General features: G+C 47.8%; 1 protein-coding gene and 1 long non-coding RNA gene across 8 annotated transcripts in view; one reads left to right on the top strand and one right to left on the bottom strand.

Annotated features, from left to right (window-relative positions):
• Positions 1 to 16,749, top strand: part of LOC142007686 (uncharacterized) — a 28,286-nt gene extending 11,537 nt beyond the window's left edge. The window contains exons 2-3 of the long non-coding RNA XR_012643976.1: positions 11,375 to 11,513; positions 16,008 to 16,749. This is a non-coding gene — a long non-coding RNA (uncharacterized LOC142007686). The remainder of the gene's footprint in view (positions 1 to 11,374; positions 11,514 to 16,007) is intronic.
• A 124-nt stretch (positions 16,750 to 16,873) lies between these two features.
• AMOTL1 (angiomotin like 1) overlaps positions 16,874 to 26,735 on the bottom strand; it is a 104,401-nt gene continuing 94,539 nt past the window's right edge. For all 7 annotated transcript variants that reach the window (XM_074984339.1, XM_074984324.1, XM_074984344.1 and 4 more), the window contains exons 10-12: positions 25,395 to 25,624; positions 23,707 to 23,979; positions 16,874 to 22,194 (exon numbers count right to left, since the gene is read on the bottom strand). In XM_074984339.1, the coding sequence (XP_074840440.1) occupies positions 22,088 to 22,194; positions 23,707 to 23,979; positions 25,395 to 25,624 (610 nt within the window). In that variant the 3' untranslated portion in view covers positions 16,874 to 22,087. The remainder of the gene's footprint in view (positions 22,195 to 23,706; positions 23,980 to 25,394; positions 25,625 to 26,735) is intronic.

The raw sequence follows: 26,735 nt of genomic DNA, 5'->3' as shown, positions 1-26,735 counted from the left end.
CTCCTGTAGACAACCTCCTAGCATGATGTAAGAAATATGCCAGCAGGAACTCAATGCTGCTGATGGCTGGGAGGAATGTGTCTCCCAGAGATCATTTGCATGAGAATGCAAAGGTGTGCATATGTGATTACTTGCAAACAAAGACTGATGAGTAGCAAGGAAGCAATGAGCTTTTGTCTATTGTAAACACTGTTGTAAAATCACAATTTATGCTAACACTCAGTATAAGAATTGTGAAATTTCACCAAAGCTCCAAGTCATTGTGCGGGACAGGGCAGTCGTCATAACTGCATTAGACATGGATTACACTGGGCTCCCTGGTTTAAAGCATTGTAAAGGAGGAGGGGAGGGATATGGGTTGAATCAGCTAGCTGAGTGCCTTGGTCACATAGCTAACAGCCTGGTTTGACTAGCCCTCCCCACCTGTTAAAAGATAGAGCTGGATACTAGAAGTTTTTATGGGATTCCACTTTGGTAGATATTAAGAGCTAAAATTGCAGAGTGGCAGCTGGGGCCACTAAGAGCTGAAATTGCAGAGTGGCAGCTGGAGCCATTAAGAGCTGAAATCACAGGGTTTTGCCTCAGGCCAAACCCAGAGTGGACAGACAGATGGTGCGGCCGGTAGCTGGCCGGTAGAAGGAGCAGTGGTGGACAGACAGCGTGACTGGCGGATGGCTGGTAGGAGGAGCAGTGGTGGACAGACGGTGTGACTGGCGGATGGCTGGTAGGAGGAGCAGTGGATAGCGTGACTGGTGGCCAGCCGGTTGGAGCAAGCAGAAGGCTGGACCAGCACAAAGGTGGCATTGTCTCAGGTTCCATGAGGGAATGCATCAGCGTGAGGTGTCAGTGTCCACATGGACTGGACCAAGTTGTAAGTGGGGCATTTGAATTGGGGGTGAGGAGAAAGCTGGGTGTGTGGATTGGCTGTTTACTGTATTGATTGATGAGTCTGAGAGGCCAAGGACATTGCTCAATGCATTTGAGCTGTGGCAGTTACTTGAGGACTGATTATGAACTCTGGGTGTGGTGTTTTCCCAAGCTTATGCTAATTGACCTTTCTGCCTCTTATTAAATGTTCTTTTCTACACTCAGACTCTGTGCTTGCGAGTGGGGAAGCATTGCCTCTGAGGCGCCCGGGGTGTGTGAATTTTCCAGGCTACTGGGTGGGGGCTTGAGCCAATTCTGTGTGAGATGGATGAAAAGGAACCCTTCGATGTTGAACCCGGCTCTGGCTGCTGCCAACTCCTTCCAGCAGAAGGGTTACACTAAGAAATATTTTCACTAGCAAGCACAACCTACACCACAATAATACTAATCCTGGAACTTTTCCTTGCAACAAACCCCACTGCCAACTGCGTCCATGTATTTATTTTGGTGACACCACCACTAGAGCTAATCATGTTAGATACAAGATCAAAGGCACATTCTCGTGCATCTCGAGCAACGTTATATGTGTCATTATGTGCCAACAATGCCCTGCCACTATGTACATTGGACAGACTGGGCAAAACCTCTGCCAAAGAATAGATGGACGCAGAGCAGACATCAGGAATCTTAACATACATAAGCCAGTCAGTGAACGCTTCAGTGGAACGGGCCATTCTATTAAAGACCTGAGAATTTGTGTCCTAGGACAAAGAGAATTTAAAAATAGATTACAGCAAAAAATTTGTGAATTGGAATTCATATGCAAATTCGACACATTAACACATGGTATGAGCAGCGACACCAATTACCTCACGCGTTATAAGGACAGGTTCCCTTCCTTTTGATTCTTGTAATAATTTCACTCAGGACACTTAACATCCCCCTTCCCTGCCCACCTCCTTCTGTCCTATGTACTTGATTTGTCAGTTTTTATTGCAATTTTTTTGGTCCTCTGTACTTATAAATGTCAGTCTGTATTGGAAATGAGATTGATCTGATAAAGTGGGTCTGTCCCATGAAAGCTCATCACCGAATAAATCATTGTGTTAGTCTTTAAAGTGCTACTTTTCTGCTATTATATTTTCATATCAGTCTAAATTCTTTCACCTTCTGTTAATGATCTTTAAATGACATCTTTAATGGCCATTCAGTGGGCTCTGTTGTATGGTCACTGTCCTAGGCCCTGTAATGCTGGTGGTTTATAGGAGTTGTAAATAAACCCCAAAAGGTCAGAGGAAAATTTCCTTGGCACAGGAGCAATGTAAATGACCCTACCCCACCCCCTATCCTTCATGACAGTGTAAGAGGCACCTGGAGATAGGACAGGGAATGGGGCATATTGGGAATAGCCATGGAGATTCTGGGCTTTAGTGTAGTCCAGGAAAGATAGCCAGAAGTTAGAGCAGCCCTGGGGCTGCTGTCACTTACCCAGAGATGCTGTTGTTCCCTAAGGCACCCCAGAATCCAAATTGTATAAAGGTGGTGTAAAGCCATCTTCCCCAGCCTCGTGCTTCTCTCCGAGCCATGCTTGCAGCGCTGCGTCGCCAGCCCACTGGTGTTTACACCCAGCTATTGATAGTATAAACTGTGTTATTATCCACATGTTGTGTGTGATTTAGTTCTATAGAGCATTATAGTGCATAGTTTTTAGGCCATTGTACAAAAAAGTTGCATTGAAATGGATGGCTGAAACAAATTTCCTCTTGCTTTTAGATAGCTTTGGGCAATAAAGTTTTATTTCTCTTGTGCAGTCGGAGAAGATGAATGAAAAAAGTTGTATGGAGAGTAAACTTCCACCAGTGCAATCTATTTCTCTGCTTATGCCTCTTTAGTACCTAAGTTGTGTTCCCTCAGAGCCAGTTATTCTCCCAGTAATGGGTTATCTGAGTGTTGTCTGCCAGCTGTGCTTGCATGTAATCAGTACACAATATAGTCAGAGGAGGCCCAGAATAATCTGTGCTTCACAGATGTATAATAAAACCCAAAGGCTCAATTCTGCTTCATGTCCATCATCTTGGCTGGCTCTTCCAAGTCAATGGGACTTCGCAGATGGCACTCGGCACCTTTCAGCATCAGACCCTGAGGGTGGCCAGTGAAATAGTGAGGTGAAATTCCCAAGGGAACATCTAGATAGGGCAAGATATGTATATATAGATATATATTTGCTGGGATTGAGCGAGAGAGAGAGAGAGAGTCTTAAATTTCTGTCCAAAAACTCTCTTCTCATTGGAACTTTTAGCATAAGGACATTTTTCACGTGGGAAAATCTTGAGATAAATATAACTTTCTTGAAGGAAGCTGACCCATTTGGAAAAATAGAAACAGGACCTAGCTTAGAATGCTTGTCGTCAGTGGAGCTCGAAGCCCTTCACCAGGGAAGCCGATGGCATTTTCTCCATCCCACAGAAGGGGAAACTGAGGAACTTGGAGATGAAGCAGCTAGTCCCTGATCAAACTCATCAGGCTCATTCTAGAGCCAGGCATAGTACTCAGGTTTCTGGAGACCCAATCCAGTGCTTAACCGCTAGACCAGGGCTCAGCAACCTTCCTGAGGTGGAGTGCTGACATTTGACCTTTTGACCTCTGTATATGAACATACTTTTTAATGTCACTAACAGTCCTATTTACAACAGCTTCCTTAATAAACACATTAGGATCCAGGGCTTTACTGTTTAGTGCAGGAGTTGGCCTATGCCCCAGCAGGCCTCTGCCAGCCCCAGAGCTGGTGCCCCCACCTGGGTGACTTATTTGCTGCGCGAGCCGTCAAACGTGTCCGGGAGCTGCTGAGCTCCCACCTCACATGCCAGTGCAAATGGGCTCACGTGCCACTCCCCAGCTCTAGGCAATGCTGCCCCCAAATTGAAAAGTGCCCCCTGCATCTAAGATAGGGGGTGAACGTGTGACCACATACTTACACAGTACCACATTCTCCACTCTATCACAAAGCTACTGAGGAAATGACTCCAGGAACTGGTACAAAAAGTAGCTTAGGGAAAGATATGTTGAAGAGTGTTTTAAGTAGCTGCAGTAAAATGCGCATACAACAGCAGGTTTGAATCCCAGCCGATAAACAGCTACGTGGGCTGACGCAGGGCAAATGTAACTTGCAAAAAATCCCATAAGCACCAGTTACGGTTGTAGAACCCATATTTCTTTGTGTATTTTCCCATTGAGCTGCGTGTGCAAATGCAGGTTTTGACCAAATGAAATTAAGTCTTCAGTCCCCTTGTTTCCCTAAAAGAATGGCCAGCCTTGCGAGCCTCTGCACTGGAAATGAGAAAGGGAGTGCAGCTCCCTGAAACACTTTGGAGATTAGTAACGTTCTCTGCTATAGCTGGACTTCCAATTAGCTCTAATTGTAATTGTAGGCAAGTGTTTATTTGCCTGTCAGTCGACAGCAATCCCAGTGGGGAGGAACATCAGGTATCTATTAAGGGAAAGATGAGCGGCCGTGCCATCAGACACAGTGGAACGCGGTTGGCAGGGGTTGGCTAAAAGACTAGTAAGCCTCCTCCTGGAGTTTGCAGAGAAGCACTGCGTGGATGCCTCTGACAGAAGGTAAATGGAATGAAGAGGACCAGTAATCTGGGCAATGTGATCAGGCTTTCAGCTTGTCCTCAGAGGAAAGGCCCACCCAGCCTAAAACAGGACCTGCTGAGGCATCGAGGCGTTACTTTATAGCCTGCATGAAATGTTTTTCCACTCACTTGCCAGATTAAAAGTCAAGGCATTTTTACCATGTTCTCTGACTAAAAACAGGTGAATGTTGGATCTGTGTGCAGCAGTTACTCTCAAAGTCCATATATCTGGTGTCCTTTTTTGGCTGCTTTACTCATTCATTTTATTATAGATGTAAAATTCCTTACCACTGCCTCAGGCCCCTATGTCTGTCTCCCACTCATGCTAGCATACCTTTCCTTTTTTCAGTATGCAATGAAAGCATGCTAAGTTCTCAGCCCTCACTGGCAGGATAGCTTGAAAATGCTTTTTCTGGGGACAGAAGTGCTGTCTTTATCTGTAATGCTCACCTGCCAAGTACTTTTCTCTGGAAACAGCTGATGGATCTCACATTTAACGTGCCTGAAATGACACCATTGGCTTCAGTACAACTGTTATTTATTTATACAAGTGTGAAACTGAAGCTCTACAAACTTCCCCCTAGATAGTGTTGGTAAACTGCATAGACAACTGCTTGACCACACTTTGGTTCATTGTAACAGCTATTCAAGAGGCCAAATAACCATTGGCAGGCAACTTGATTGCTTTAATCCACTAATAATATAGTACAGGAAAGATTCACTATGCTACCCATCAAAGAGCAGCCATCTCACTGAGCCTTCCCATCAGCTCATGGGAATAAGGGGACTTCGAAGTAGGCGGGGTCCTTTCAAAATGGAGTCCCGTCAGGACGAGCCGCGCGGCAGCGAGGCGCGTCAATTTCGAAGTGCCACGGCCGCCCGCATGCTAATGAAGCGCTGAATATTCATTTCAGCGCTGCATTAGTAGACTTCGAAATGGCCATTTGCGTGGTCATTTTGAAGTTTGGGGCTAGTGTAGACGTAGCCAAAGTTACATATTTCAGCTTTGGAGTATTTATAGAATGAGTTTTGCAATTACAAAACTCTTTATGTGTTACTAAAATCCAACCCAGCATTATTTAACTGGTTTTGGATACTAGCATTCCATGTACTGGGCCATGAAAGAGACCTTCCTAGTTTGTACTAAGATGTAGAACAAATGTAGCTCGGTTTTGACACATTTCCTATCTGCTTTTGCCAAATGCTGGGTGATGCTATTCCTCAGTCTTTTGGGCTGTAACTTAACATAAGTGAAGAGACCTCTCGGAGAAATGCAAGTCAGTTCAGCACCTACAATGGGTGGGAGTGTACTAGCTGGTCTGTACTGCCCTAATATACACATTGGGTAACAAATCCATTGGGAACAACAAGAAGACTTGTGGCACCTTATAGACTAACAGATATTTTAGAGCATAAACTTGCGTGGGCAAAGACCCACTTCATCGGATGCATGGGTGAGGGGGTGGTTTCAGAGGGGTATTTAAAGAGTGGGGTCCCAGTAAGAGGGAGGGCCGGAGCTGACAAGGTCTATTCAGCAAGGTGGAAATGGCCCAGCGTCCAAGTCCATTGGCAATGTCATTACATCAGTTGGTATTGGTGTCATTGTTCATTGAGTTTATTACAGTAGTCCCTAGGGATCAAGCAAGTATGGTAAGCGCTGTGCAAGCATAGAGTAAAAGACACTCGTGTAACAATGACCACTGTGATGGTGGCAGATGGCATCTGAGTTTTGGGGGACGAGGGAGTGGTGCTGAGTTAGAAGGAGACAAGCTAAGCAGATGTTCTCAGCTGTTTTCTTTCTGAGCCCTCCCACCTGCATCAGTAGAGCTCAAAGCCCTTTGCAAGGGAAGCCAAGAATTATAGCACTGCAGAGCCCAGTGGGGGTGAGGAGGACTGGCTCAGGGCTCGGGCGTGGATCATTGGTTGGGTGGGCTACTTTGGGCATAGACATAATTTGACTTCTATTTTGGATGGGGCAGAATGGGCTTGGGTCAGTTTTACGCAGCAGGGCCCGGGGTGCAGGGGAGTGCCACATGCATCCCAACACCTCAGCTGGCTGGGCTGGGGTTGTGAGGAGGAAACAACTAAAATTATAGCTCAAAGGAGGCAGCTCAGCTCCCAAAGCTTGAAAACTGCTCAGAGTGCAGGGAGTGGGTAGCTGGGGCTGTGTGTGAGGAAGGAGGGTAACTCGGGGGGCAGGGAGTGGGTAGCAGGGGCTGTGTGGGGGGAAGGAGGGTAACTCGGGGGGCAGGGAGAGGGTAGCAGGGGCTGTGTGTGGGGAAGGAGGGTAACTCGGAGGGCAGGGAGTAGGTAGCTGGGGCTGTGTGTGGGGAAGGAGGGTAACTCGGAGGGCAGGGAGTGGGTAGCAGGGGCTGTGTGTGGGGAAGGAGGGTAACTCGGAGGGCAGGGAGTGGGTAGCAGGGGCTGTGTGTGGGGAAGGAGGGTAACTCGGGGGGCAGGGAGAGGGTAGCAGGGGCTGTGTGTGGGGAAGGAGGGTAACTCGGGGGGCAGGGAGTGGGTAGCAGGGGCTGTGTGTGGGGAAGGAGGGTAACTCGAGGGGCAGGGAGTAGGTAGCTGGGGCTGTGTGTGAGGAAGGAGGGTAACTCGGGGGGCAGGGAGTGGGTAGCAGGGGCTGTGTGTGGGGAAGGAGCGTAACTCGGAGGGCAGGGAGTGGGTAGCAGGGGCTGTGTGTGGGGAAGGAGGGTAACTCGGAGGGCAGGGAGTGGGTAGCAGGGGCTGTGTGTGGGGAAGGAGGGTAACTCGGGTGGCAGGGAGTAGGTAGCTGGGGCTGTGTGTGAGGAAGGAGGGTAACTCGGGGGGCAGGGAGTGGGTAGCTGGGGCTGTGTGTGGGGAAGGAGGGTAACTCGGGTGGCAGGGAGTAGGTAGCTGGGGCTGTGTGTGAGGAAGGAGGGTAACTCGGGGGGCAGGGAGTGGGTAGCAGGGGCTGTGTGTGGGGAAGGAGGGTAACTCGGGGGGCAGGGAGAGGGTAGCAGGGGCTGTGGGGGGGGAAGGAGGGTAACTCGGAGGGCAGGGAGAGGGTACCAGGGGCTGTGTGTGGGGAAGGAGGGTAACTCGGGTGGCAGGGAGTGGGTAGCAGGGGCTGTGTGGGGGGAAGGAGGGTAACTCGGGGGGCAGGGAGAGGGTAGCAGGGGCTGTGTGTGGGGAAGGAGGGTAACTCGGGGGGCAGGGAGTGGGTAGCAGGGGCTGTGTGTGGGGAAGGAGGGTAACTCGGAGGGCAGGGAGAGGGTAGCAGGGGCTGTGTGTGGGGAAGGAGGGTAACTCGGGGGGCAGGGAGAGGGTAGCAGGGGCTGTGTGTGGGGAAGGAGGGTAACGGGGGGCAGGGAGTGGGTAGCAGGGGCTGTGTGTGGGGAAGGAGGGTAACTCGGAGGGCAGGGAGAGGGTAGCAGGGGCTGTGTGTGGGGAAGGAGGGTAACTCGGAGGGCAGGGAGAGGGTAGCAGGGGCTGTGTGTGGGGAAGGAGGGTAACTCGGGGGGCAGGGAGAGGGTAGCTGGGGCTGTGTGTGGGGAAGGAGGGTAACTCGGAGGGCAGGGAGAGGGTAGCAGGGGCTGTGTGTGGGGAAGGAGGGTAACTCGGGGGGCAGGGAGAGGGTAGCAGGGGCTGTGTGTGGGGAAGGAGGGTAACTCGGAGGGCAGGGAGTGGGTAGCAGGGGCTGTGTGTGGGGAAGGAGGGTAACTCGGAGGGCAGGGAGAGGGTAGCAGGGGCTGTGTGTGGGGAAGGAGGGTAACTCGGAGGGCAGGGAGTGGGTAGCAGGGGCTGTGTGTGGGGAAGGAGGGTAACTCGGGTGGCAGGGAGAGGGTAGCAGGGGCTGTGTGTGGGGAAGGAGGGTAACTCGGGGGGCAGGGAGAGGGTAGCAGGGGCTGTGTGTGGGGAAGGAGGGTAACTCGGGGGGCAGGGAGAGGGTAGCAGGGGCTGTGTGTGGGGAAGGAGGGTAACGGGGGGCAGGGAGTGGGTAGCTGGGGCTGTGTGTGGGGAAGGAGGGTAACTCGGGGGGCAGGGAGAGGGTACCAGGGGCTGTGTGCAGGGAACAGGTAGTTGAGGGGCAGGCGGTGGGGAGTAACTGGGGCTGTGTGCAGGCCCTGGGGGCTCAGTCAGCAGACAGGGGTATTTAGGGGCTGTGTGCCAGGGGCTTCCCACCCCTGCGGTTATAGCTCCCCAAGGGCTCTGCCAGCCCCAGAGTTGGTGACTTTTACATGCTGTGTGAGCAGTCAAATGTGCCTGGGAGCTGAGGAGCAGCCACAACCCCGGGCACCAGGAGAGGGAGAAAGTCACCAGCCTGCACAGCAGCTGTCCAACGCTTCCTGGCTCTGGCTTCCCACTTCCAACCTGCCCAGGGATGGAGCTCGGGGAAGCGGGGAGTAAGGAACGGAAGTGAGCTATGTGTGCAGCTGCAACGGGGATGGCCCCTCTCTGGCACTGCAGCTTGTGAGGGGGCAGTGCCTCCCAATGCCGTCTCTGGGCTTAGGGCCTCTGTTCAGTAGGGGGTTGTGGCTTGGAGCTGTTTGGAAACCGGTACCCAGCCCCGACAGCATGGTGGCAGACCCCTGGTTGGGAACCGCTGAGCCAAGGGACAGAGAAAGGAGACAATGTGAGGGGACAGGGCCGAAAAAGGATGAAGGACCCAGGGTGGAGGGTCAGGTGCAGAATGAAGCTGAGGTGACAAGATAGTGAAGATGGGATTGGTGCACCCAGCCAATCAGTGCAGGGGAGAGAAAGTTCCACATCCACACTATAGCAGGGTAAGACATATCTGGAGGATAAATCTTGTTTCATGCCCTCAACATAAATACTGGCCAACACAGCTGCCTTAAGAGAAGGTCATATGCTTAGTGAGCCCCCTTCCTAGTTAAACCCTCTTCCAAACTTTCCTTAAAGTAGGTGGCTGCTCATGTGACACAAAGACACTCTTTAGGCCAAATCTTGTTCCACAAGATGAACCTAAATTCCTTCACTGATCAAAGTGGAGCATATGAAAAGTGGCTCATTCCACAGCTGTCATGGATGGTTTAGACTCAACCAATTGTGCATCTTGGCAGGAGGTTAGCCTACATGACCTTTGTAGCCCCTTCCAACTCTGTGGTTCCCTGAGGCTAAATGCTGTAAAGCTCTCTGCAACGCAACGCCCTCATCATTCCCTTTTTCCTCCTGAGCCATCGAAGCTCTACTCTTGTTACCCTACACCTTAATAATTATGCAAGTGCCCCATCCCACCTGGCTCTGAGTGGAGAGGATACATCATCCAGAGACAACACTGTGTCCAGGCTCCTCCTCCCCACCCCCATGCTGGGAGTCTGGGGAAGAGACAGCGTCTCCTCTGCTCCGCCACTCAGCTATGAGGCAGACTTGTTATGACCCCACTTCTGTTTGGCTCCCTTGGCAGCGATTTGCACTATTGAGATACTGGAATGGAGAGCACCTTGAGTGTAGGAACTGCTATCTGGTGGGGGGACAGGCTCGGTGTGCCTGCCCTTCCCTCCCCACACGTCTGCCGAAGGGCCAGACACAAGGTGACCTTTATCTTTCTAATCAAGAGATGCTACTGAAGAGTCAGAGACACAAAATAGCCAACACGGTGGGTTCGTTAATTAATCAATTAATCATTATTATCGTAGTTTTCTAAAATAAATAACTGTACTAGGAATAAACATCTGCTTTGTTTTTATGCCTCAACCAAGAGATGTCCCCAATTTTGAACCCTGGATCTGAACGACCATGAACCAGATTCAGAGTTTTTGCCGTTAAAGCTAATTTCACTTGCGAGTCGAGGTAGCGTGTGGCTTTCCATGCTTTTGGACAGCAACCCCCTCCCAGTCTGCTTGGCGCATGTTACACATTCTAGCAGGATTTCAGCCATAGGGTTTGTTTCATCCTGATGGCATGTCGGACAGGTTTTGACACACAAATGGCAGCCTAGCTTACTTTGCCACCCAGAAGCTCACCAGCCTGAATGGATACCTTAACACACAAGAAATGGAAGCTTCTTAACATCATTTCTACCCCCCACCCCATCTTTCCGTTGCTATAACAACCTGATGTAGGTTTTACATTTATGACGTCTAATCTTTTTTCCTGTCTGGTTCTTTTCCATAGAGATTTAGTGTCTTCCCCCCCCCCTCCCCTGCCATTCACTCAGCTGTCAGGCAGTTAATTTTTCTCCATTTAGCAACTCAAGTTCTGATGGGGGGGCAGGGTTAAGCCTGGTGTGGGTTAGAGCTGCAGTGGGGGTGGGTGGTGGAGTGGCACCAGAGCCATGCGCAGGGAAGGTGGTTGAACGGGGGGGGGGGGGGGCCTGTTGTTGAGCTAGAGCCATATGCGGGGGGGGGGGGCGGGGTGGTGAGCTGGAGCCAGAAGTGGGGGTGGGAGGCTAAGCCAGAGCTGTACTTGGATGGTGGGTGGCGCTGGTGTGGGGGGGGGGGGGGGGCGTTGAGCCAGGACTGGCGGGGAGCGGGATTTTGAGTTGTACTTAAGTTAGTGCAAGTTAAGCGCAACTCAAAATCGTGCATTTCGAGACCGTACTGCACTCCACTTACAGGAAGATCACTGCACTGCCATCAATCTTTCGATAGTTCCATTTTGCCGTGTGTGTGAAGATACAGTGAAATCAATCTCGCTGGGCTTGGCTGTCGACCCCAGTACTCCACGCTATCGTGTGGCTTACGGGACGTCGGCGTGAGCCTTGAAGAGCCCCAAGCTACACCAGGGCAGAAAGTTGATTCTGCTACGTTGATTCTAGCTACGCTAATGGCATGGCTAGAATTGTGTATCTGGGCTCGACTTTGTTTCCTAGTGTAGACCAGGCCTCAGTGCTAAGCCCAGAAAGATTTTTGCCTGATAACGTTCAAATTCTGCAGGAGTCAGAAGACTGATGGGGAGGCCGGCTGCTGCATAGCCCGTAGTTCCTGCACCAGGGATCAGCTGTCACACAGGAGGATCTGAATTCCAGGAAAGTCATCAGCTTGATGGTCTGCAGAGACCCAGCTGCGTTTCCAGGTAATGCCTAAGCCCTGTGTGTGTATGTGTAGGATTTTTCAGCCATAAATGGGGAGTCAAAAGGCGAGCTGAGGAATCAGAGGTGGTTCAGCGGAGACCAGACCTTTTGGCTCGGTTGCCATTAAAATAGTTAATACACATGAAACATAACTGCATCTGTAACATCTGCCAGTGCTTAGAGTGAGGATTTTTTATCTTAGCTGGCCTGTGTGATAGGCTCCCGCTCCCAGAGCACACCATTTGTGGCTATGCTGTTCCTTCTGTCACTTACTCACTGGCAGAGGAGGCACTGGATGGGTGGGATGATGATTACTATTAGCAACTGCAGCAGCTTCCCTGTCACCCATGGGCAATTCTAGGAACTAGTCTGCATCCCTACCTGGAGGAGGTGGGATTGTAACTCTGGGACTGGTGACTCTTGCTGCCACATACCTCTAGGACAATGGGTCTCAACCAGGGGTCCAGGCCATGAAGTTGTTTCAGAGCTCAGCCAAACAGGACCAGTGTGAGACTCCCTGGTGTCCAGGACTAGAAAACTGAAACCCTGAAGCGGGGAGCTGAACCCTGGGGCCTGGTGCCCTGCTGCCTCCCCACTAAAGCCAAAGTCTTAACTTCATGGGAGTCCCCTGTGGTGGGGGGCCTACCAGGCAGTTCCTTGCTTACTGTCCTCTAACGCAGGCATCGGCAACCACAATACCGAGAAGAGCCATTTTTTTAATTCAGTAAAAACTCAATAATGCAAGAGCCGCAATGCATGTGAATACAAGACAGTCCTTAATAAATAAAGTCAAACCATACTTTTTGTGACCCTGTTTTAAGAACAGTGCGCACACAATGATTTGTAATGGGATACATGTTTAGTGCAGGACATTCACCAACTTTTTACATATTCTGTGGAGGTTGCATTTTTTTTGAATGGCGATTTTCTCATTGCAAATGAGATGCAAAGGGATCCCAGCAGAACTCGATATAAATGCGAAGGGTTGGGTCCACCCAGTTCAAAATTCTCTTTTTCAGCTTCAATTTTCCTCTCTTTGAAGCCATTCCAACCTAACTTTAATTCTGTCAATTTTATTTCACGCTTAGTTCCAGTGTTCTTTCCGAAAGTGAGGGTCACCCTTCACAGCAGGGAGGCCATGAGCTTCCTTTGCCTTTTCAAAATCAAGACATTATTAGCAATGCCATCAAAACAGATACATGCTCATGTCCCACAGTGCACTGCACAGAGTAAAAGGGAAATTAGTGGGTGTTCTGAGATCATGCATCGTTTGCTATTTGGATACAAGGTGTTCATTGTTGGGCTTTTAGATGTTCATCGTTTATCAAAAATAATCAGAAGATCTGTGGGGTTTTTTTTTAAACTTTGCAGTTATAGCAAGCATCAGGAGCCACAACTAAGACCTTAAAGAGCCACAGTCCCAGCCCTTCAGCCTGAGGCCCAACCCCTCTCCCCAGCCCTGGCTCACCCAAGGGCCCAGCAAGGCTGTGGGTGCCACTGTTGGCCCTGTGTGAAGTAGACATCTTTGCCATTTGCGGCAGACTCTGCTTCGTGTAAGCTGGGGGATGCAAACCCCACTGGTAATGAACGCCCTTCAGAAACTGGGTGTTTGAGGGTCTGTTTCAGGGGCTCTCTCAAAAAGGGCTGTGTCAGTTAGCAGGCGAGCGCTGCCACTGCCCGGCCCGCGCAAAAAAAAATTACTGGGGCCACCTTCTTCCAAACCTGCTTCTTTTGTAGCCATAATGGTCTCTGGTCAGGGCCCTTCCCTTAGACCAGCGTTTCCCAAAGTGTGGGCTGCAGGCCAGTACCAGTCCTTGGGAAAAACATACCAGTCCTTAGAAAATAGACAAATTATCACTGGGTACTAGTATTATTGTGAATGAATGATAAGCAGTGAAAATAAATTCCCTTTTCATTCTTTTTTTAATATGCATTTATTCATATATATAAAAGGTACACTCATGCCTTGCTATACGAGCACATTTGGTTCCTTTCTGCTCCTTGGTGAAAACTTGTAAGAGGGACACTAAATTACCATTAAAATACATGTAAAAGGCTCTGATGAGTTCCTAGTGCTCCTAGTCGCTGGGGGGCTGGGGGGAGTGGCAGCATGCAGCTTGAAAGGTAAGTGAACCTGGGGGGCGGGGTTGGAAAAGGTGCAGTACCTGTGGGGGGAGGGGGTTCCAGGCCAGGGTGAGTGTTGGGAGCAGGCAGGGCTGTGGGGAGTTGGGGGAGGGGGTCAGGGGTGTTGGGAGAGGGCTGGGTGGGGCTGCAGGTTCCCCCCTGCCCTGACCAGGGCAAAAAAGGCTGGCTCATATAGGCAGGGGAATGTCACTCTTTTCATGAACAAAGGTATGTCTGTCTGTCCCGTGTTTTAGCAAGTACTCGTAAGTCAAGTCAGATCAGGAAAGGGATCTTGGAAATATAGTGGATAGTTCTCAGCAATCTTCTGCCCCACCCTTACCAATGGTGAGCACCATAACTTGCCTGAGGCACAGAGCTAATCCTCCACAGTGGGACGAATACAGTGCCAAGTTCTGACATCATGGGCTTTGTCTTCCTTATAGCTGGGTCTACACTAGAGAGTTCTCCTCACCAGAACTAGGGCGTGTCCACTCTACAAAGGCATTCTGTTGAGAATCTGTCACCAGACCCCAGTGGTTTTCCCAGCAGAGCTCTGTCTTGACTGTATGAGGCATAGAGCCTCTAAAACCAGTATAGACACTCCAGGGGGCCCTCTGTGACGAGAGACTGTCCAGTTCACCGGGCTGCCCTATTTGCAGAGCTTCCGGTTGGCTGTTCTGTCGACAGCAGTCTGGCTGCTCCCTGTCGACAGAGGGTGTTGACAGGGGAAGCCTCTATCAGGTGCGGACATGGTCTGTGGACAGCAGTTCTGGTGGCTCCGGTGGTTCTGGGATTTATTCATGCCACTGGCAGTGGTGGAGATTGTAGCCAAGAATTGACTTTGCTGCTGTGGGTGAAGGGGCTGGGTAGGAGTGGGGCAGGAAGAGGGGATTGGGCTGCTTACTCTCCCACGCAAAGACACTATAAAATTAAAATGGGCGGGGACCTGATTATGCAGCCTCCAGCTTGTACCTCCTGAAGCCTCCTACAACAGGCCCAGGAGCCAGCAGTCTGAAATCTCCATTTAGCAACAAAGACTGAATGGTTGTGAAGAGTGTACAGAGGAGCCAATGGGATTTGGGGCAGAGGTGAGGCAGTGCTGGACAGGAACTGTGAGGATGTGGTTTTATTAGGGAAGGCGTGTGCGTAGGCAAGGACGTAGATGGGGCATGGGCAGCTTCCAGAAACCACAGGCTAATTTCCACTCTTCCCGTCAGGATTGCATTCAAATCCAAGAATGTCCCCCACCCCCACCCGCCCATGATCTGAATTTGACACCTGATCCCACCCTTCCCCCAGGTTAAGATTGGTCACACATTGATTCCCGATTTAACCCCCTGGTCCCGAGTTGCCAACCAGACCTATCATCATGAGTCTCACCAAGTGGTATTTTCATTAACACGCCTGGCGCCTGCATTAGGTGAAAATCTAGGCACTCCTTAAAAAAGCACAAGTAAGTTTTTAGCCTTCCTGATTGCAGACAAAACTTGAAAGTGTCCAAAAATCAGAATGGAAATAAAAAAAAAAGCCACAACTGTATGATTGCTTCCATTTGCCTTAACTTTAAGCAAATACTGTAATTTGGGGTGGAAACTGATCATGATCTTTGACTGCTTAGGGTTGGCAATGGTGCTAATAAAAAAAAAAGTGCTATATACAGGCCCATGCGCGTGCAGATTATGGAGAAAGTTCTCCACCGCGTACCTTGGGAATAAAGCTCCAAATGTTGCACTTTGAGTCATAGATAGGCACTGGAAGTTTGTTTAAAGTCATTCTTTTTGAGGGTGGAACATTTGTGAAACACACACCTCCTTGAAGACTATAGTCATGATTTTAGCACCTCTGTACCTCCTTTTAGTACCTTAGTACCTCTTTAGTTAGTTGGCAGTTTGGCAAGCTCTCATGTTTGTAGGCAGTGTATAGTCTGAAATGGGTTCAAATCCATTTGGGCTATAGCTGGACTTTTTTTTATACAGCTTTTTCTAAACATTTCATTCCACTAGCGCTTTTTTCCTGGGCTGATTACTTTCCTAACATGCTCTCAAGACAGTAAGCTAAGATCTAAAACTTGCTACAAAATCCAGGCCCCAACTTGTTTTGAAACCGCAAACTAGATTCTTCTATGGGCCTGCATGTGTTACCTGAGTTTTTGTTGCTGTTGTTGGCAAAGCCCACGTGTACCTAAAAATAGCTACAGCTGCTGCATCTTAGAGAGAATGCTGACAGGGGTGACCCAGCCTGGCACTGAAGCCTGTGTTGAGTATGTGGCACATGAGTCTGCTGCAATGGGTGAAGGATGCCTTCCCTGCTGGTCTCTATAACATCCCTGTGTTTTCTGATACATGTAATTCCAGGATGGTGTTTTTAAACAGGTGCAGGAGAGCCAGGCATGGGACAAGCAGAGGGGAAGATGCACTTCATGGTTTTCATAACTTACATACACGGAGCTTCTCTGAAGTCACTTCAGGAATTTTTAAAAGACTTATTCAAGAGCATGTGAGGCTCTGCTGAGCAGATCTGAGGTACTAAATGCAAGACACATACGCAAGTGTCATTCTTCCCATTTCCTTCACTTGAATCAAAAAAATCCAACAAATTATGCTTGCAAAGCTCTTTAGCCTGAGAACTGCTGGCCACTCTCAAAGTTCATAGAATTGAGTTTATATGTCTTTACTGCTTACAAAGGACATAATGTTGGAAGAGACATCTTTAGTTGTTGAGTCGAGTCCCCTGTTAACACAGGGCAACTCCCACCCCATTCAAATGATTAGCATAGATATTGTTACTTTAATTCACTGAGGGGTCAGTCCAGAGCTGGTGAAATCAGCAGGAGTTTTGCCACCACTTCAATGGGAGCAGAATCAGGCCTAATCTGTGAATGAAGAAGTTTCTTCCAAGTAGAGAAGATAAATGGATTCACTCTGCTCCTTCATGTTTACTGGGTCATGGGTGAGCTCTTTTCATTTATTTGCTTTAACTCTCTGCTCTCTGTCAAAGTTTGCCCTGTACAAGAAATCTGTATTGTCCTTGTCTTTCCAACGAGACACAATCAGCTTCCTCTTTGCTGCCATGCCATGGTATGAGTAGTTTAAGATTATGATAAAAAGGGAAATGATCTGAAGATGACTACGCCATTACTTTCCAATTTTAGTAACAGGCCAGCAAAAGCACAGAGAACTGTTTAAAAATTTATGGTTGCTTCCCGTAGCTCTAATACATTTCACACCAGAAAAGCAAGGAAGGAAATATTTTATACATTTATTATATACAATATTAAGGCACAAGTTTAAGCAGCAAAGAATAAGAGAATCTTTGGCTGACCAACAATATCAATATTTGCCATGAGTGACACATAATGTTCTTCATTTCCCCAAGTATGTACAAACACCCCTCCAGCTGTACAACACTGTACACCAACCATTCTGTACAACCAACAACAATAGAAAATGACAATATTTTACAACCTGTTACCAATGTCACCTGGAATGGCTACAGCACAGTTTCACAAAGCACAGTACAAATCAAGCGCTTGGGAAGAACAGTAAAAATGAAGTTGCACTGGTTTGCTGAGGCTAGGTGAACTGACTTATTAACAGTAGTACTTTACACATATTGCCACTAATGCTCTAATTTTGGGTGGAGAACGGTTGCCTTCCTTTACATAGAAAGGAAAATGTCACAAGCTCAAGAAAACCAGTAAGAATGACTGTCTATGTTTATTTCAGCTGTGTATGCCAAAGCTACCTAAATAAATAGTTTTCTGTAGGTGACTACAATCCTGGGCAGTGTCATTTGTAAACACACCTTGGGTTGTTGAAACTGGAGGGACTGATGCTTAAAGAAATGCTGGACATATAAAGAGGGTGGGAGAGCTGTATTCTAAGTGGCCAAAAGAAGCAAAGTTATACAGCTAGGAGATATTATGGTATGAAAACAACATCATCATGCACTTTACTAAAACACTGTTTTTGCTGGCTGACTAGTTGTATATATGTACAGCATTTATTAAATATTTCCATCTGAAAGGAAATAGTATAGCTAGCAATAAAATATGAGCACATGAAAGGACTACAAAGCTTTTGTGCATCCTTTTTCCTTCAAAAAGGTCCAAGGTCCATATGGTGAAATGTTTATCACTATTACTTTTATTTTTACCCTCGTTTCTCTGTTGATCCACCCTGATAAAGGATGTGATCCTGCCACACCTGTTCCCTTGAGTAAGGACTTCTGATTTGAGTCAAGGTTCTAGGATCAAGACCATATGAAGGCCACATAGAGGCCATATGTCCAATGCATATGCTCATAAAAAGTTTAAGAAAGCGAGGAATAAGACTTATTGTTGCAATGCTTACTAAGTTGTGTAACATCTTCCAACAGGTTTGTGCATTTGCTTTGCAAGACAAAATTGTGAATACTTAAAACCATACCTTATTTCATGGGTTAACAAGTGCAAAAATTAGAGAGAGGAAGGTGCTGACAGATGACTGTTTCTATAGAAAGAAAAAAATAAGCGCTTAGAGGTAACAACATTGTTTAGGTGCCAAAAAGGTATCACTTTGCTATGCACTACTCCATACTGCATAAAACACATGGCTGACTTTTGGCACCTGCAGGCCTTTGGAGCACAATTTTTCGGTGGAAGCAGAGGTCAAAGCAGTTGCAGCCTTCACAGTTGCACGGCTGGTAGGAAGAGCTCCATGTGCTTGCAACAGGGTTTCCCATGTGAGCTGGGACCAGCCCATTACACATGAACACACCTAAACATGTGGGTTTTGCGACAAAGCAGGCTGGAAAGGACTGGAGAGTGGTGAAAGGCAAGTGGATGAGCCCTAGCATCATAAAAACCCCTTGCCCTAGAAGCTGGAAAACAGCTTGCCTGAGGTCCGCTCTGGACACCTGAATCCAGCAGAGAGCTGCCTGAGACCTTTACGACTCCCTCCACTGGTGAGAGAGGAGGTGCTGCAGGGCTAGTGGCAGCAGGGAGAAAGGCTCCTCCCCAGGGGAAGTGCTCACCTCCCTACAGAGGAAGGTACTTAACTGCCTCTTTAGGGGATAATCTGGCAGCCCAGGTCAATAACAAGGCCACCCAACCCCAGTAAAACGCATGAATTCTTTGTGTGGCAAGTTTGTGCCCTTCAGTTTGGCAGGGGAGTTCTCCTTGGGCCATCCCTGAAGACTAGTTGGAAACTACCGAGAAGTCAACCTCCCAGTGGGAAAATAAACACCTTCTGGAGTGGGGCTGATTTCCTCCCAGCCCAGCCAGAGGGCAAGCACGGAGCCCTGCAAGTGGAGGAGGTGCCTGGCACACTTTGAACCTTTGACTACCAGAGCGGCTTCCTCCAAAATCCCCTCCCGTGCTCAGAAGGTTGTATTGCTCCAAACTTCAAAAAAGGGTCCATCAAATTGGATTCCAGCATTTGGAACAGAAGTCACATTAGGTTTCACAATGAAGCACGTCCCCTTAATTGCGGCTACGCCTTACACCTAAGAAAGGTAAATTGTGAAATGAGGAATGCTTCATCTTGGGAGGAAACAAGTGGAGAAGAGAGATGGCAGCTTGGCAGGAAAAAAAACAACCCAAATTATTATTCGCAAAGCTGCAGGACACTCTTGGAGCCCAGCTTGGCATTCCCACAGCACCACAAATCCCATTGACCTGACAGTGTGTGGGGCGAGCAAGGAATGCAGGATCAGAGCCTGGGGAGCTTTTTCTTTGGGGGGAGAGCTGGGGATGGAGGGAGCGGATCTTTTTCATTAATAACACTAAGCACGTGTATAGTGCTTCACATCACTGATGTGCTGCATGAGCACCAACCTTCTCCACAGCCCTGGCAGGAAGGAAAGCAATCCTCTCCCCATTGTACAGACGGGGCCACTCAGCCACTCAGTGCCTGATGTTGCCCGGCGCTCCTCCCATTTTAGATCAGCCACACTCCACTGAGATCAGTGCGGCTACATTGGCATGAAACCAGAGTAGCGCAAAGATGAGTCGGGATCAAATAGACTGGCTGATGTGCCCAAAGATGTGCAGCAAGACAGTGGTTGAGCCAAGATTAGTGCAGGAGAAGTTTCCAGACTGCCTCCCTACCTCTGCCGTCTCCCCTCTGGGGAGACATTTCTCCAAAGCTTGGGCTTTCCATGTTTGAATGGAAAAAAAGTGTGTGTGCCCTCTTTGAGCAGCCCCACAACCAAAGCGATGAAAAGGTGAATTCCAGCACCAATGGGCCCCACTAAGCAACTCAACAGACAGAGTCCTGCTCCACAAAAACAGGCTGTGATTTGACCAACGTCTGGATGAATCATGGAGGATGAAATTCACCCCCTGTGCAGACAGCCACTGCGAGGATACAAGAGGTGCCACTTTCATTCCATTTAAACCTTCTTTGGAAGGTTTAAGTGGGAGAATAAACCTGGAGCTGGCTTCTCTGCATGGGGATGGGGTGAATGTCAATTCGAAGGAATGATAATTTAGACAGTCATGGTTATGTAGGTGTAAATCTAAAAACACACCCCAAAATACCCCTCAGGGACCCTGCCCCTGGTGAATTTGGAAATATTAAAACTTCCATCTCTCTACGTACATGCACATGTGCCCCAGGCCTGTAGCCTCGACTCATGTGAGGAATGGCTACTTGCATTAAGGGCTGCAGGACTGGTCCTTTTAAGAGAAGTTAAAAAAAAGATTGGGAGAGTTTCTGTGCATGTCCAGAAACATCCTTCCTCATTTACACAACAAGGCTGTCATGTGACCATTCCAAAACAGGCAACTATGAAGTGCTGTAGAGCTCTTATCAACAAGCTGAATCATGCTACATGAGCCTCTCTAGTCTGGCACCCTCAGGACTTGACCAGTGCTAAACCAGAGAATTTGCTGGACCATGGGAGGCCAACACTGTCTAGCACGTTACCAACACTTTCACTGCTTACGGGGCTCTTAGAAGACATTTAGGGGTAATTTAGAGCTAAATAACAGCACAGAACACTGAGAACCAGGACTGGTGGCTGTAAACAAACTTTATGGGACTGGGGGAAACCTGGCCACAACCTGATAAGTAGATATCTGGCTAAGTAAAATCATACCAGACCGCAGATATTGCTGGACCAGAGAGGGCTGGATTACAGGGTTTCAACCTGTATACAGGTGTGAAAATTAACTCCTGCACTGCCCTGTGAAGTGGACATCTACTTTTAAATCAGGACATTTATTATTTCCTATCCCAGGTGTACTGATTAATTTATTGTTATTGTTTCATAACACACAAGAGCCTGATTCTGATCTCAATTTCAAACAACAAACTTGGATGAATGAGGCTGAAATCAATCAATGACCTCCACATTCCCCCCCAAACCCTGCAGTAGCCCTGGCCTGAACTGCTGCCTGCTATTCCATGCTCAAATTTCCCCCTCAGTTACAACTGGCAGATCGAATTTGCCCCACTGAAAGTGCTGGAACAGTTCAGAAACATACTGCAGAATACAAAACTATTTTAAACAAGCCAGAGAATACATCTAGGGTGGCATCGTGTTGTTCCCTGCAAGGTGCTGAGCATCCTGAATGCCCTCAAGCGTTCATGAGTGAAATCTTCTAGCACTTGAATGTACGCACCATTTGTTGCTTGAACAGCTTTGTGTATGTTTTAGGTATCAGAGCGGAGGGAACATGCTCAGCATTTCTCGTGGAATAGTTACCAAAATTGTATAAGAAATTGTTTTGACAGGGCTTTTGCTCCTTTTACATGCACCATCTATGCAAATTCTAGCAAAGAAACGCTCATAGCAACAGTTTCAAGCAAATTTTGAATTTGCACAACATTGCTTTGGAAACCTGATCCCGTGAGTAGCTCTCATCCAATCAGGAAAGACCTAACTGCCTAATCCAAACAAACTAGGACAGCTTGAAACAAATACTAAACCGCTTTGTGCACAATCTACAGACCAAGAATTTTTCACTAAAATTATCTGGTGAAAAAAGAATGACTATGTTCGAGAAAAATGTAAACTTCTCCTGGACAATTCATAAACTCCTGTTGACTTCAACAGAGCAAGAATTCCAGTCACTGTCCTGGTTGTAACTAAAGACTGTAACAGAACAGCACAATAGAATACTGTTTATGTATCCACTGTAAATGGTCAAAAGATACCTGTCTCTACAACATCAGATGCAGTTCCTATTGTCTCTACCCTCTCCATGTGAATTCATGTTTATCACCTTCTGCTGTCAGAATATACCAGTCATTCATGTCCACCTTCAGCATCCTTCATTTCATGTTTATATCTCTTTCTTTCTCCTCTGTTATTCAAAGTCTTAGTCATGTCAGCTTCTGGGCTCCTTCCAGACTCAATCTTTCTCAGACTTTCTTCAGTCTCTTATATGTAGTTTTTAAGATTTGCACAATGGCCTCTGTGGACGTGAAACTATTTGCACAAAATCCTGAGGAAGGTCACTCGTTCCTCAGATGAGGACTTCCATCATGTCGGCATCAGGAAATTCAGGCTTCTGGACCAAACTGCTTACGCGGCCTTTGTTATCGGACAGCTTCCCGTGGCTGGGGGAGCTCTCTGTGACAGGGAAGAGAGAAAAATTCCGATTAATCAAAATGCCCTAAAATTAATGCAAAATATTTCAGGGAAAATCTCTAACTGTATTTTTTAACCTTTAAGGACACATTCATCCCTGGAGTAGTGACAGAGCTTCTCTGGTATTTGAGAGGGTGGAAGAACTCCTCAGTCTCTTATGCCCTCTTGGATAGAATTCTTGTCTTTATGTTTCAGTTTTGGAATTTGAAAATATAATCCCACCCACTTGCAACATCTGAGTGTCTCTGTGGCAAACTGGATTTGCACCAAGAAGGGCTTGGGTGTATGACATAGTAAGACCTGACCCTGAATTCTTTATGCACTAAAAGAATCGCACATACTTTAGAAGCTTAATTAGCATGCAAAGAATGTAGGTTTGGTCACAATGTGAATTAAAGGGACACAGTGAAGATAAAAAATGACATTTAACAATGTTTTTTTCACTGTGTTGCTAATAAACACAATAAATTCCTAACTAGGTACTGAAACTGTGGCATCACCTTAAGAATCCTCAGATTCTTAAAAGCAGAAAGACTGCTTTAGCTCACTAAAGACACAAAGTGTAAATGTTTAATTCTGTTAATTGAAAAGGACCATTAACGAAACACCAGAGCCAAATTTTGGAAATCATACTGGCCAAAATCTTCCAGAGATTTGTGACTGTAGGTCTTATAGGCTGGATTTTTAGAAAGTGGGTGCTCAAATTCCTTTATGGTGTCTCAAATTGCATCAAAATCACAATTTCCATTGAAAAACTCAAATTTGCAATATGCTGTGGGCTTTAGAGGTGCAAGGGGAAATTTACAGGCCAGGGTAAACTTCAGGTAAATATTAACTTCAGTACAGCTATTCTGGGATTACAGTAATTTAATTCAGTTCAGAGTCTCCAAATATTTATAAACAAAATCCCAGCTATGAAAAATTATTTTAAATCAAATTTCCCCAGTTTTCACACACAAATAAACCATTTTGTGATTTTGGCTCAATTTTTTCTCCACAAGTTTTTATTAAAATATGAAGGATTCCCCATCTCCCTTCCCCTCCCCCCATAAAACAGTTTAAATTGTGAAACTTCTCAAAAAAAAAAAAAAAAAAAGGTTGTCAAATGTGGAATGTTTCCGAGATGAGAAACTTTGTGAGCAGTTTCAGGATGGAATTTCAGTTTTTGTACCACAATAAATGTACATGCTTAAATTTCCCATTCAGCAAATGAATGGAACTTAATGAAAACTGTTTAAAAATAATAATATAAAAGCTCTGCACAGAAAAGTTTGTAAGACCAAAGTGGGTGGTCTTGCGCACATCTCTCTTTATATTTGACTGAGAGAATGCTTTTGACCGTCTTGAGGTAATAACCAACAACAATTTATCCACCCAACTTAGAAGTACTTATATCCACGAGCTGTCTCTCTATATTTGTCTGAGGCACCAATATAGCACAAGTCACCATAATATCAATGCACTGATTGTAGCATGAAGATTGGAATCACTTACCCAGTTTATCTCTAGTGCCTTTGGTGCCTGTGTGTCTCAGGGCAGGGCTGTTGGAAGGGGTGGTGCTAAGCCTTCCCCTGCCTGGGAAAGAGGCGGTGTTTGGCCAGAAGAGCTCAGAACTTTTTTCTGTCTGCGTGCTGCTGTCTTTGCTGCCCGTTTTAGCATGGGAGGCACTGAGTGGCAAGGAGGGGGCTGCGCAGGACAAAGAGGGAAGTGGGGGAGGCATTGTAGGGACTGATGAATGCTCATGATGATCCTTCCCTAAAAGCAACCCTAAAACCACAATAACGACCATGTTAGTAACATCGGAGATGAAAAAACTCTGCTAGACCCCTCAGCCCAGCCTCCTCCCACCGCAGGTTGTTCTCCAGGGCTTTGGTGTCGGGCAATTCTAAATACACCCAGGTGTCCAGTGCTCACCCGGGGAGGCTCCCCTGAAAGAGAGCCTCCTCGAGCTCACTCTCAGGAAGACTTTCCTCCTAGTCAGCTTAAAAAGTCCCTTCTCTTGAGAGCAGGGTAGAGTCCCCTTGAGGAGAAAGAGGGCTCAGGAATAGGGCTTCACCTCAGGGACGAGGAACTTGGAGAATCAGAACCTCCTTGGGGCCGTGCTGGCCCCACTGTGGTGCCGCCCAACTTCCCCACCCCCATGATTCTCAAAGGAGCACAGCTGACTGGTTAAGTGTAGAGTTCACTGCATACAGTAGTTGCTATGTGCCCCTTCCATCACCCCCCACAGCCATGGAGGCCTCACCCTGCACAGCTGGGACAGAGGAGCTTTTCTAGGCTACAAGGGATGGGAGGTGCATACACAAGAATGACTATACTGGATGAGACCAAATATCCATCTAGCCCAGTATCCTCTTTCCTGGCACTGCCAGGTGCCCAGGGGGAGGAACGGAACAGGGAATCATCAAGTGACCCAGCCCTTGTCACCCACTCCCAGCTTCTGGCCAAGGCCAGGGACACCACCCCTGCCCATCCTGGCTCATAGCAATCAATGGACCTATCCTCCATGAATGTATCTAGCTCTTCTTTGCAGCCTGTTATAATCTTGGCCTTCACACCACCTTCTGGTAAGGAATTTCACAGGTACTTTGTGCATTGTGTGAATAAATATTTCCTTTTGTTTTAAACCTGAATACAATGAAGATTCTGTTGCCAATGCCAATTTTTCACTCTCCCGCTCATAATGCTCCCCATACCCTGGGTCTGAATGGAGAAAGGTACCAGAGCTTTCCTTTGATCCCATGACCACTCACGTTCTGCACAGCGCCTCTTTGGTGTTCACGTTGTTCCCATGACCTTTTCAGAAACCGTTTCCCAAAGGTGTGCAGAGTCGGTAATTTTTACCTCCTCTGCTAAATCAGCCCTTTCAGAACAACTGCGCTTCTCTGAATCCTCTCTCACTTGCCCGCTTTGTTCTGAGCCCGAGCGCCTGGAGCACAGCACTCTGAAGTTGCTGTCTCTGCACTGCCAAGGGGCTTTCGCTGGCCTGCAATGCCTTTTTACACACAGCCCAACAATGGCTGCCTTCTTTTGTTTCTGTTTGTGGAAGGTGGCCAATCCTACTTTCAAAGCTGCCATTTTCCCCCAGAGTCTCATTCTGGCTACAGACAGATTTCAACTGTAAGCCTTCCCGTCTGTGCAACCATTTGCACTGTCGGTGCCCAGCTCAAACTGGAACTCACCTATACTTCCCTTCCAGGTCTTCTCTTCCTTCTTTTCCTCAGCTATCTGACTGCTGGTGAGAGAGGTCTGGCGGGAGTGTGCTCCCACCGTAGCTGCAGCGATGGATGGGACCGATCGAGCAGGCCGTAAACTTGTGCTGTCTGTTTTCCCAGCATCCTTTCGCAAACGCTGCTGAAGGACCTTGATCATAGCATCTTTCTCGATTATTTTCGCATGTAGATTCTTTATCCTGCCAAAATACAAATGTTCCGCTTACAAAGATGGAAGATAACGTCTGGATCAGAGCTTTCACGCTGTTGCCGTTTCAGGGCTATCCTCTGTAGCCCATTTGCTGCTGCTTTACCCCTTCTGGTTTCAAGCAGCTTCGAACAATGAAACTTACACCGTTTCCTTGGAAGGGCAATTGCACAGATTAATTACGTAATTTTTCCTGCTATTCAGCCAATGGTGATGCCTTTTTGTAAGATTAAATATGTTTAAATTTAACTGACCCATGGTTATTACTTCAATAAACTAGCAAGAGTAATCTGAACAACAGTCTAAGATGCTGTGGACTCGTGGGCCCACTCAGATGGGTAAAAGGACAATCTTCTTTGCTCCATCGTACTTTTGTGCTAAACCCCAAGTTCTTTACTGTGGCAGATTGCCACTGGGGTTATGTCTAGATTAGAGAAATCTGTCGATGGAAGTTTCTGCCAGAAGATATCTTCTGAGAAAACGCCTGTCAACAGATCGCATCCAGACTGCAAAGCAGATCGCTCTTGCAATTCACTCTTGCAAAACGTCCACTTGGTACACAGTCAGACAGGCTCACATGGCTGGCAATCCCTTCTGGAGCCCCAGCAAGCTGTGCCCTTAAAGTGCCCCCCAGATGCCCATTCCCTGCCCATGCTGAGGTGTGCCTACCTCCAGGAGGGACAACACAGCTGCTAGAGCAGGGCTTCGATGCTTCCTGGGAGACTGCTTTTTCCAGCAAGGCATGGTGCCAGAGCAACCCCCAGGCTTGCGCTGGCCTCACCCAGAAGTGCTGCAGCACCTCCTCACTACTGTCCTCCTCTTCCTCATGGAGGATGAGCCTGACACCACCTTCGAGGAACTTGCCATGGCTGCTGGACGGTTACGCCTGTGCCTCCATCACCATGTCAACAGGGCACATGGGAGGTGATGCCCCCTTCTCCCCCAACCCCCCACCCAGAATGTCATCAAGCTCCTTGTTGTAGGGGCAGGTGGCAGGTCCTGCACTGGAGAGTTGGGCTGCACCCCAGGCCTGGGCGTAGCGCTGGCGAAGTTTTTACCTACATCCAGATCTGCTCCATACTGCAGGCAGGGCGGTCCTGTTC

Source organism: Carettochelys insculpta, chromosome 1, assembly GCF_033958435.1.
Source record: "Carettochelys insculpta isolate YL-2023 chromosome 1, ASM3395843v1, whole genome shotgun sequence".
Taxonomy (NCBI): Eukaryota; Metazoa; Chordata; order Testudines; family Carettochelyidae; genus Carettochelys; species Carettochelys insculpta.
This window is presented reverse-complemented; position numbering and strand designations above follow the sequence as displayed.